The 11,239-nt window shown below is 40.4% G+C and overlaps 1 protein-coding gene across 9 annotated transcripts in view; it reads left to right on the top strand.

The window, feature by feature from the left end:
- Dync2h1 (dynein cytoplasmic 2 heavy chain 1) overlaps positions 1-11,239 on the top strand; it is a 220,582-nt gene that overhangs the window by 14,429 nt on the left and 194,914 nt on the right. For all 9 annotated transcript variants that reach the window (XR_003376945.1, XM_026779266.1, XM_026779267.1 and 6 more), the window contains exons 12-17: positions 3,297-3,492; positions 7,658-7,753; positions 8,452-8,604; positions 9,016-9,114; positions 10,186-10,325; positions 10,441-10,669. Coding sequence is in view for 8 of the 9 variants with exons in the window: in XM_026779266.1 (XP_026635067.1) it covers positions 3,297-3,492; positions 7,658-7,753; positions 8,452-8,604; positions 9,016-9,114; positions 10,186-10,325; positions 10,441-10,669 (913 nt within the window). In the remaining variant the exon portion in view is untranslated. The remainder of the gene's footprint in view (positions 1-3,296; positions 3,493-7,657; positions 7,754-8,451; positions 8,605-9,015; positions 9,115-10,185; positions 10,326-10,440; positions 10,670-11,239) is intronic.

The following is an 11,239-nucleotide window of genomic DNA, read 5'->3' as shown; positions in this document are numbered from 1 at the left end:
TCATGACATCCCAAATAGTAAGCCTTTGGTAAGTATTTATTGAATTAGGTTGTTGTTGCATTGTATTCTTTTTTTTTAATTTATTTTTTAAAATAATCTTTTCTCATTTTATATACCAATCCCAGTTCCCTCTCCCTCCCCTCCTCCTGCTCTCCCACCATTCTCCTCAGAGCGGGTAAAGCTTCCCATGGGGAGTCAACAAAGTCTGACACATCGCTCTGAGGCAGGACCAACGCCCTACCGCCTGTATTTGGGCATAGTATCCCTCCAAGAAGAATAGGCTCCAAAAAGCTAATTCAAGCACTAGGGATAAATCCTGTTCCCACTGCCAGTGGCCCCACAGACTGTCCAAGCCTACAACTGTTACCCACATTCAAAGGGCCTAGTTTGGGCCTTGTCTCTGGAGTTAGTGAGCTCCCACTAGCTCAGGTCAGATGTTTCTGTGGATATCTCTATCATGGTCTTGATCCCTTTGCTCATATTATTGCTCCTCCATCTCTTTGACTAGACTGTGGGGGCTCAACCCAGGGCTTAGCTGTGAATCTCTGCATCTGCTTCCCTCAGTTTCTGGATAAAGTTTGTATGATGACATTTAAGTTAGTCAAAATTCTGATAACAGGGGAAGGCCAGGTCAGGTACCCTCTCCACTATTGTTTAGGGTCTTAGCTGGAGTTCTCGTTGTGGATTCCTGGGAATTTCCCTAGTGTCAGGTTTCTTGTTAGCCCCATAATGGCTCCCTCAATCAAAAAATCTCTTTCCTTGCTCTCCCTTTTTGGCCTTCCCTCATCGCTGCCATCCCATTCCCTCATGTTCTCCTCCCCTCTTCCCTTCTTCTCTGTCTCTACTCTTCCACCCCCTTTCCACCCCACACTCCCAATTTTCTCAAGAGTTCTTGTCTAGTTCCCATTTCTAGGAGGATTCACGTATGCCTTTCTTAGGGTCTTCCTTGTTACCTAGTTTCTCTGAGGTCTTGGATTATAGGTGGTTATCCTTTGTTTTATGTCTAATACCCACTTATGAGTGAGTACATACTGTGTTTGTCTTTCTGGGTCTGGGTTACCTCACTCTGGATTTTTTTTTTTTTGTTCCATCCATTTTTCTGCAGATTTCAAGATGTCGTTATTTTTTACTGCAGAATAGTATTCTATTATGTAAATGTATTACATTTTCTTTATCCATTATTTGGTTGAGAGGCATCTAGGTTGTTTCCAGGTTCTGGCTGTTACAAATAATGCTGCTATGAACATAGCTGAGCAAATGTTTTTGTGGTATGACTGTGCATCCTTTGGTTCCATGTTCAAGAGTGGTATTGCTGGGTCTTAGGTAGATTGATTCCCAATTTTTTGAGAAACTGCCATACTGATTTCCAAGGTGACTGTACAAGTTTGTACTCAAGCAGTGGAGGACTGTTCTCTTACTCCCCATCCTCCAGCATAAGCTGTTATTAGTGTTTTTGATCTTAGCCATTCTGACAGGTGTAAGATGTCAATCCACCATATAAACAAACTGAAAGAAAAAAAAAACCACATGATCATTTCATTAGCTGCTGAAGAAACCTTCGCAAATATCCAGCACCCCTTCATGATAAAGGTCTTGGAGAGATCAGGGATACAAGAAACATAACTAAACATAATAAAGGCAATATACAGCAAACTGACAGCCAATATCAAATTAAATGGAGAGAAACTCAAAGTGATTCCACTAAAATCAGGAACAGGACAAGGCTGTCCCTCTCTCCATATTTATTCAATATAGTACTTGAAGTTCTAGCTAGAACAATAAAACAACAAAAGGAGATCAAGGGGATACAAATTGGAAAGGGAGAAGTCAAACTTTCACTATTTACAGATGATATGATAGTATACATAAGTAACCCCAAAAATTCTGCCAGGGAACTCCTACATTTGATAATTTCAATAATATGGCAGGATACAAGGTCAACTCAAATAGAATCAGTAGCCCTCCTATATACAAATGATGAAAAGGCTTACCAAGAAATCAGAGAAATATCACCATTTATAATAGCCACAACATAAAATATCTTGGGAAGAACTTTATTTTTCACACCATTCCAGCTGGATTTAAAAGACAGTTGTGCAGTAGTATTAACACATTACACACTCATGTTGTTCCAGCTGTGTTTAAAGACAGTTGCACAATAGTGTTAATACATTACACAGTCACACTGTTCCAGCTGTATTGAAAAGACAGTTGCACAATAGTGTTAATACATTACACACTCACACTGTTCCAGCTGTATTGAAAAGACAGTTTGCACAGTAGTATTAATTCATTACACACACCGTTCCAGCTGTGTTTAAAGACAGTTGCACAGTAATTTTAACACATTACACACTCACACCATTCCAGCTGTATTGAAAAGACAGTTAGTTGCACAGTAGTGTTAACGCATTACACACTCACACTGTTCCAGCTGTGTTTAAAGACAGTTGCACAGTAGTGTTAACTTCTGTCTCTCTCTCTCTCTCTCTCTCTCTCTCTCTCTCTTTTTTTTTTGAGATAGGATTTCTTTGTAGCTTTGGAGCCTATCCTGGAACTCACTTTGCAGACCAGGCTGGCCTTGAACTCACAGAGATCAGCCTGCCTCTCTGCTCCCGAGTGCTGGGATTAAAGGTGTGCACCACCACTTCTTAACTTCAGTCTTTAAGTTCTTGAGGTAGTTAGCACACTGTCTCTACACCTTCTTACAGGCAGCATTGACTAGGACCCCAAATCTCCAGACTGTCAAAGCAGCCCTTACTTGTATTGTACAAAAATGCTATTCACAAAGTTAAATAAATCTTAAGAGTTGTTCACAGGATTTGTGTGTTCTTTCAAACCAAATAGCTTTAATTTTGATTCACAAGAGATGATTGATAACAAAACCAGCATACAATTTTCTTTTGAAGAATAAGCAGGAAAAACAGAATTGTAAAGCCTTGATTAGAAAGTTTTTTTTTCTTTTTTTGAAATTTAAAATTGATTTGTAGAGGTCTGAAGAGATAGCTCAGTGGTTAAGATCATTGCCTGCTCTTCCAAAGGTCCTGAGTTCAATTCCCGGCAACCACATGGTGGCTCACAACCATCTGTAATGAGGTCTGGTGCCCTCTTCTGGCCTGCAGACATACATACAGACAGAATATTATATACATAATAAATAAACAAATATTTAAAAAAATTGATTTGCAGAAAAGTTGAGTGATTTTTTTAAATTAGTTTCATTAGACGAAAGAGTAAGAACAACGAGCTTCAAAGATTCCTCTTCATCCTTTTTGCCCCCCCCTCCCCTTTTGTAGTATTGAGGCTAACAGCCGTATTATGGAGTTGGATCCTAATGATGGGTCATTAAAAGTGCATTATTCTGATCGTTTGGTGGTTCTTCTGCGAGAAGTGCGTCAGCTTTCTGCCCTGGGCTTTGTCATTCCTGCCAAAATACAACAGGTTGCCAACGTTGCCCAGAAATTCTGCAAGCAAGCCATCATTCTTAAGCAGGTATGAGTGACACTTTTGATAATGTTTTTGTTCTTTGTAGATTATGCTAAATTACACCATTAAGGACTTTGTTTTCTGTTTTTAATTCTTTATGCCCTGTAGTAAATTATTAACTTGTAAATTCAGGATTTGCTAAATGACCAAGTTAAAATCTGCTGTTAATCTCTCTAGGAGTTTTTAAACTTAAAGACAGTATTGCCGTTAATTTTTATTTAAAACTGTTTAGAAAAATGATATATTATTCCTTCTTTCTTTCCATTCTAACCTCTCCACTCTTCTTTCTTTTCTTTTTCTCATTACTTGCAAAGGACTCCTTTAGGAGCTTCTGAGAGTCCTTTACCTATCTTCCAGATATTCATGGAGGATTCCATTCCCAGATTAATTGGTCTTGGTTCACTTATCTGTACCATGCTGCTGTTTTTCTGTTTAAAATAAACACTTATTACCTGGTTGTCAACCTCTTGAATAAGGTCAAGGCCAATTTATGGCTTTGGCTTTTTCTGCCTACGTTCTTTGAAGTGTTCTGAACTATAACAAATACTTGAGAGAACCAATGTAGAAGAGAAAGTATATTGGTTCACAGGTTTGAAAGTTTCAACCCATGATCAGCCCTTTTCTTGCATTTGGGCCTGCGTCAAGACAGCACATGGTAGGAGCATGGCAGGGCTTAGAGCCCCTTGCCATGGTTAGGAAACAGAAAGGAGAGAAGGGGTGGGAGAGGCCCCACAGTTCCTCCTAAGAGCATATATTGCCATTGCTCTAAAGGCGTACTAAACCTCACCTCTTTTTATTATTTTTCATTAATTACTTGAGGCAGGGTCTCACTGTATAGCCCTGGCTTGCTTAGGACTAGCTACATAGACCAGGCTGACTTCATGTTAGCCTGCCTCTGCCTTTCAAGTTAGGCTTAAAGGTGTGGGCCACCACTTCCAGGCCCACTTCTTTAAAAAAAATAGTTTTTATTTATTCCTTGTCAGTTTCATAATGTGTACAATGTGTCTCTCCTGATCATACTGACTCCCAATGTCTTTCCCTTTCCACCCGGATCCCCACACAAACCCTTCTACCTTCATTCCTGAGTTCTTATTGTGCTGCCCACATGTGCATGGTTGTGGGGCCTTCCACTTATTACAGATGATCCACCAGATACCACAGCCCTCAAGAATGCCTCTTATTTCTACAGCAGCCCCAACTGCTGGTAGCTTGCCAGCTAGGGTGAGGTCTTGTGAGGTCAGTGTTAGAATATTGTCTTGATGCTCTTGTGACTCCATATGTGCAAGGCCATGCCACGTCCAGGTGACAGCATTTCACAGTCCTCCCCACCTCCTCACCAGCCCCCCGTCCCTTTAGCCTTGGGCAAAGTTGATAAAGATCTTTCAGTGAGCTTTGGGCACTGAGTAGTCACTTTACTCAGCTTTTTGACTTCTCACATCAACTGCTGCCCACTGAAAATAGACGTTTCTCTGACCAAAGGTTGAGAGCTGCACCAATCTGTGGTTATCAAAATAAATATCAGTTGGCAATGTGAACATTAAATACAGCATCAACTGTAGATTTCCTCTCGGCACTGGAGCCTTCCTGGCCATTCAAAGCTTACAGTAGCAGACGGGAACTCCCTTCCATGGAGCAGGCCTTAAGTCCAGTCTGAAAGCAGTTTGCTATCCCTGTAACAGTCATGCCACCATTGCACCAATGGGCATGTCTGCCTGGCAGGTCAGTATTGTCATAGGAAGGGCCCAGTAGTCAGTAACACCTGTCTTAGTTACACTTCTATAGCTGTGATGAGACACCATGACTAAGGCAACTCTTTCAAGAGAAAGGATTTAATTGGGCGTTTGCTTACAGTTTCAGAGTGTTAGTCCACAATCATGATGGCAGGACGCAGACAAGTGTAGCCCTGGAGTAATAGCTGAAAGCTTTACATGACCCACAGGCAGCAGGCAGAGAAAGACTGGGCTTGGTGGAGGCTTTTTGAAACTTCAAAGCCCACCCCAGTGACACACTCCTCCAACAAAGCCACACTACTCTAACAAAGCCATACCTCCTAATCTTTTCAAAGAGTTCATTAGCTGAGGTAAGATTTAAACAGACGAGTCTTTGGGGGCATTCTCATTCAAATCAGATCATGAGTGTCATTTCTCCCCATCCGACCTGCATATCATCTACAGCACTGTGAATGCTAGCCCCACTGAGAATCAGGGAGGAGGACTCTTGGCTATTTCCAGATTGTTGTCTCTATGTAACGTATTCAGAATGTGTGGTGTGCTCTAGTTAGGGTTGGCAGGCAACAGTGTGATAATAGCCTCTTTTTCTTGGAAACCTTGGGGCCTTCCTGATTAATAACCTGTAGGTAGGCATATTGAGGTTTTCACTTAACTATTAACCATTTCTTCTGTACCGTCAAGCTATGCAACGTACCATTGTTCCAATTCTTCTTTTAAAAATCATTTTTAATAGCTTACAAAGAAGGGGGTTTCCGTAAGAATTTTTTTTTTTTTTTGTTTTTCGAGACAGGGTTTCTCTGTGGCTTTGGAGCCTGTCCTGGAACTAGCTCTGTAGACCAGGCTGGTCTCGAACTCACAGAGATCCGCCTGCCTCTGCCTCACAAGTGCTGGGATTAAAGGTGTGCGCCACCATCGCCCGGCCGTAAGAATTCCATTCCTTGCTTCCTTCTCTCCTATTCCTCCACCTGTATCTCTGGTTAAACCTTTAACCCCCAATATTCTCTCCTTTGCTACTCTCCCTTTCCCTCAATAAACCTCCTACCTTCATCTCAGTCTTCCTGGCTTCCTGGCCTCTGCATACTCCTAAGTTAAACACACAGATCTAAATTTGGAAGCCAGGATCAGCATATGAGAGAGAACATGTGGTGTTTGCTTTTCTGGACCTGAGTTATCACACTAATGTGATATTTTCCAGTCCCATCTGTTTCCTGCACATTCTATCTATCTATCTATCTATCTATCTATCTATCTATCTATCTACCTATCTATTTTATAAAAGCTGTGTATACGGACCACATTTTCATTACCCATTCATGAGTAGATGGAGGGCTGGGCGGATTCCGTTTCTAGCTGCTGCGAGTAAAATAGCAGTGAGCAGACAGTGTTTCTGTGCTAAGGTGTGGAGTTTTGAGTATATGCACGGAGGTGCTGCATCCGGGGAATGTGCTACTTCTGTTCCAGCTTTTTGAGGAACTTTGATACTGTGACATGCCTCCTCTAAGAAAAAGCATGAAAGGTGTCCAGGAGAGAATTGCGTGCTGAGGTTGATAAGCTGCGTGCTGAGGATGAGCCTTCTGTGTGGGCGTGTCCTAGTTTTGCTGTCACTCAGGAACCTGCAAGTTATACATGCTGCATGTACTTCAGATGTAGATGATAGTGAATTGCAGCGTTCAGGCTCTTCCCATCCACTGTGGGTGTACAAATATCTGCACAGAGGATCAAGGAGAGACAACTGCTTCAATGAATCCTCCATTTTCTCACTGTAAAGGGAAGCATATGTGTGATGCCCTTCCCATTGTCACATCGCCAGTAACTTGAGAAGCTGGATTTGAAGCAGGGAGACTGGTTAGTTTGCAGACTGTTTCCCTGATCTGGCCAGGGAATGCATCAGTTCATGCATGAGATGAGAGGAGAGACTTAGGAAATGTGCTTGGACTGAAGATGTGTTGTGAAAGTAGAGGCTTTTGCCAGTGTGAAATTTGAGAGAAAATATCAAGTCAAGTTTTGGGCTGAACGGTATACAGTTAGTTGTGTTATATTTCACAAAGGCTTGAGTGTACAGGTAGTTGTGATATATTCTACAGGGCTTGAGTGTACAGATAGTTGTGTTGACTTCTACAGTCTCTTGAGTGCTTTTGAGAATATGCAGGGGATGGAAATTCAGTCTTTCTTCACTGAGTCTTTCCTTTCTTCCCAATGTGGTAAACTTGATTTCAGAGACTAAAAGTTATTGTCTGTTTAACCACCGTTAGGACATGACTTAATAAATTGTAGGAAATCAATGTATTTGTGTTTATTAGGCATATTGGATCTGGAGATGAAAAACTATTTCTGTGTAGTTTTACAGTTGAGAAAAATATTACTATCAAACAAAAATAAAGGAAATGTGCTAAAAACAAAATTTGTTATTTCTTGCTGCTAATTGTTCTTGTATTTTGTAGGTGGCTCATTTTTACAATTCCATTGATCAACAGATGATTCAAAGTCAGAGGCCCATGATGCTGCAGTCTGCATTAGCATTTGAGCAGATAATTAAGGTAAGGTCCCTTGCCTTATGATGTAGTTGGATAGGTTCTTCCTCAGTTCTCGGTCCACCACCAGTCACTGGGCAAGCTTGAGCGCATTCTGTCTCCAAGGATTTTCTTAGTGAGGAATTCCCCACTGTAGATTTAAGAATTACAGTGCTTCACATACTTGGGTATTGGTTTTGATGAGCTACATTAACATATATAATATACAACTTACACACTGTTGTATTCTTTTCCACTAAGTTTGAGATTCTGGTGTACAGAATTCTTGACTTTCTTTTTCTTTTTTTTAATTATCCCCAGATTTTGTAACTTAAGACTTGTTTACATTCTTTTTAATTTAAATATCCGTATAGCCGGGCGATGGTGGCACACACCTTTAATCCCAGCACTCGGGAGGCAGAGGCAGAGGCAGGCGGATCTCTGTGAGTTTGAGACAAGCCTGGTCTACAGAGCTAGTTCCAGGACAGGCTCCAAAGCCACAGAGAAACCCTGTTTCGAAAAACCAAAATAAAATAAATAAATATCCGTATAGGACATTGGAAAAAATTTTAAACTACATGGTATTCTGTGACAGCAAACATTTTGAAATTTATACTTTTAATCTTCATAGAGTTCAGTGTTAAGAATAATTGGGCTTATAACATAAAATTAAACCTTTTTGGAAAAAGAAATGTATTTGAATACTATTGCTTGTTGTGTTGAAGAATTCAAAAGCAGGAAGTGGAGGCAAATCACAGATTACTTGGGACAACCCTAAAGAATTAGAAGGCTATATCCAGAAACTCCAAAATGCTGCTGAGAGACTTGCCACGGAAAACAGAAAGCTGAGAAAGTGGCACACTACATTTTGTGAGAAGGTATGTTTTATTTATAGAATTTATCATACTATGAATAGAACTGAATAAAAATAATTTGTATATAACTACATTTTTCTTTTGAAGTAATTTGAGGTCTAAAGCTGTACCAATAGTTTGTTTCCCTTTATCTGACTTCTGCTGTTAACTGCGAACCTAGCAGAGTACAGCTATCAGTACCAGAAAGTCAGCCTTTGGGACTTGTACATTTCCCAGCACATTCTATGTCCTGGCTAAGCACAGATCCCTGCTTTCCACTTTGCCTCTAGTAACTGAGTGTGCGTGGTGCTCTCCTCGTGAGCCTGCAGTGGTGGCGGAAACAGGCCCAAAGGGATGTTTTGCCCTTCTCCGTGAGTAGTACATTATCACTTGATTAAGATGGCTGAGTCACTGAGCGTTCTGTCTTCCTAACAGGTAGTCATTCTTATGAATATTGATCTGCTTCGGCAGCAGCAGCGTTGGAAGGATGGGCTGCAAGAACTGAGGACTGGCTTAGCAAGTGTGGCAGCACAGGTGCGTGGGTTGTTCTTTGCAGTTCTGTCTTTGGGAGTCTGGATGCATGGCTCGGTGCCAGTTGCATACAGAGTTATAGACCTCTCCTGGTACCTCTAGCAAATACAGAATTCTACAACTGACTCACATACAAATGCTCTAAATCACAGTGAATTTGCGCTAACACTGTGAAGGGAAGCTTCTGTGTGCCTCATGGATGCTAAGTCCAATCTAGTATGCCTTTTTCCTGACTTGGTGCTTACAAATTTACTGTTTGTTGTTCTTTTTCTAGAGACTAACACCTACAGAATGTGTTAGGTTCAAAATGCAGTCTATGTGATGTAACTGTGAGGGTTCATTTTCTTCTTAGAGCACGTTTTCATGTAGCTAGGTTCTGAGCGGGACATGAGTGAGTCAGCTGTTTTAGATATTTTCTAGTTCTCAGAATTTGAAGAAAAAGCCCAAAGTTCCAGAATAAACGTCTCTAGGCTTTATGAAAGCAAACAGCAATATCAAACAAAAGCCAACTATTTGAGCAGTCTACTTTAAATTTCTTAATTTTATTCTTTTATTTTTTTGATTTTTTGAGACAGGGTTTCTCTGTGGCTTTGGAGCCTGTCCTGGAACTAGCTCTGTAGACCAGGCTGGTCTTGAACTCACAGAGATTTGCCTGCCTCTGCCTCCCGAGTGCTGGGATTAAAGGCGTGCGCCACCACCGCCCGGCTAAATTTCTTAATTTTAAAATATTCAGTGAATTATTATGGCTAGGAAATGAAGTGTGATACTTCTTTGAAAACTTTGAAAAAAATATAGAAGAATTTACAAAGTAGACTACTTGTAAAACCAGCTTCAAATAAAAACATAATGTTGGCTTGAGTTTTTAATTTTAATGAATTTCTTATATAATATTTATACTGTGAGGTTTTTGTGTTGAATATTTCATAAGCCATCTTACTAAAAGTGGCAATTAGAGTTGCATATTTTAAAATATTTAAAGTTGAGTTTTAATCTGTCAAATGTGCTTTATATAGATTGAAAATCAAAAGTTAAATTGTACCAGTTTTCAAATTGAAAAGGTGAATGACATTTCAGGGGTTCCAAGCCAGCGACATGCAGGCATGGCGGCAACACTGGAACCACCAGCTCTACAAAGCTCTGGAGCACCAGTATCAGATGGGCCTGGAGGCGCTGAATGAGAACCTGCCAGAGATAAATGTAGACTTAACCTACAAGTGAGATGCTTTGCAGTCCTGATTTATTTTGCAAGTTAAATCTTTGTATTAATTTATATTTTAAGTTATATAGTTTTTAAAGGATTTAGAATGTCATTCATACTGTTTTTTTCAGACAGGGAAGGTTGCAATTTAGGCCTCCTTTTGAAGAAATCCGGGCTAAATATTACAGAGAAATGAAGAGGTTCATCGGCATTCCCAATCAGTTTAAGGGAGTGGGCGAGACTGGAGATGAGTCAATATTTTCTGTTATGATTGATAGAAATGCAAGTGGATTTCTGACTATTTATGGCAAAGCAGAAGATCTGTTTAGAAGGCTGTCAGCTGTGTTACATCAACATAAGGTACAGAGCATGTGAATTTCTACCCCTTGTCAGAAATGTTACTGATGTAGTAAGCCTACAGATTATTAATATTTCCTCCATGATGAAATGAACTTGAATGTGTAACCCGGGGAGGTGGATATATGGACCCTCAACCTAGGTTTATGCTACAAAGGGAAAGGAGTGATGGCCAGTTTTGTTTTTATTTTACAAAGTTTGGGAAACTAGCTTTGTTTTCTTTTAAATCAGCTTGGTGTGTGATTGACATGTGTATCAATTTTAATTCTGAAGACTATATATTTTGAGCAAGAGTGCTCAAATGCTAGTTTAATTCCAGAGATTACGGATGTACGTTCTGAGAAAGCTGTCACTAGGCAGTTTTGTAGGTGTGCTTGCACTAGCCTAGGTGGTATACATCTGGCCTGTATAGTGTAGATGCTACAGTGTGTCCCCTGTTCCCGTGTAAAGTGTCACTCTGACGTGATGGTTAATGTGACTGTTTCTCAGTACGTATGTGATACTCAGCAACTTGGGAATACGAACTCTCCTTTCAGTGCTCATTTGTGCTGGACAAGAATCATGGTCAGAGAC

Source organism: Microtus ochrogaster, chromosome 5 (assembly GCF_000317375.1).
Source record: "Microtus ochrogaster isolate Prairie Vole_2 chromosome 5, MicOch1.0, whole genome shotgun sequence".
Classification (NCBI taxonomy): domain Eukaryota; kingdom Metazoa; phylum Chordata; class Mammalia; order Rodentia; family Cricetidae; genus Microtus; species Microtus ochrogaster.
This window is presented reverse-complemented; position numbering and strand designations above follow the sequence as displayed.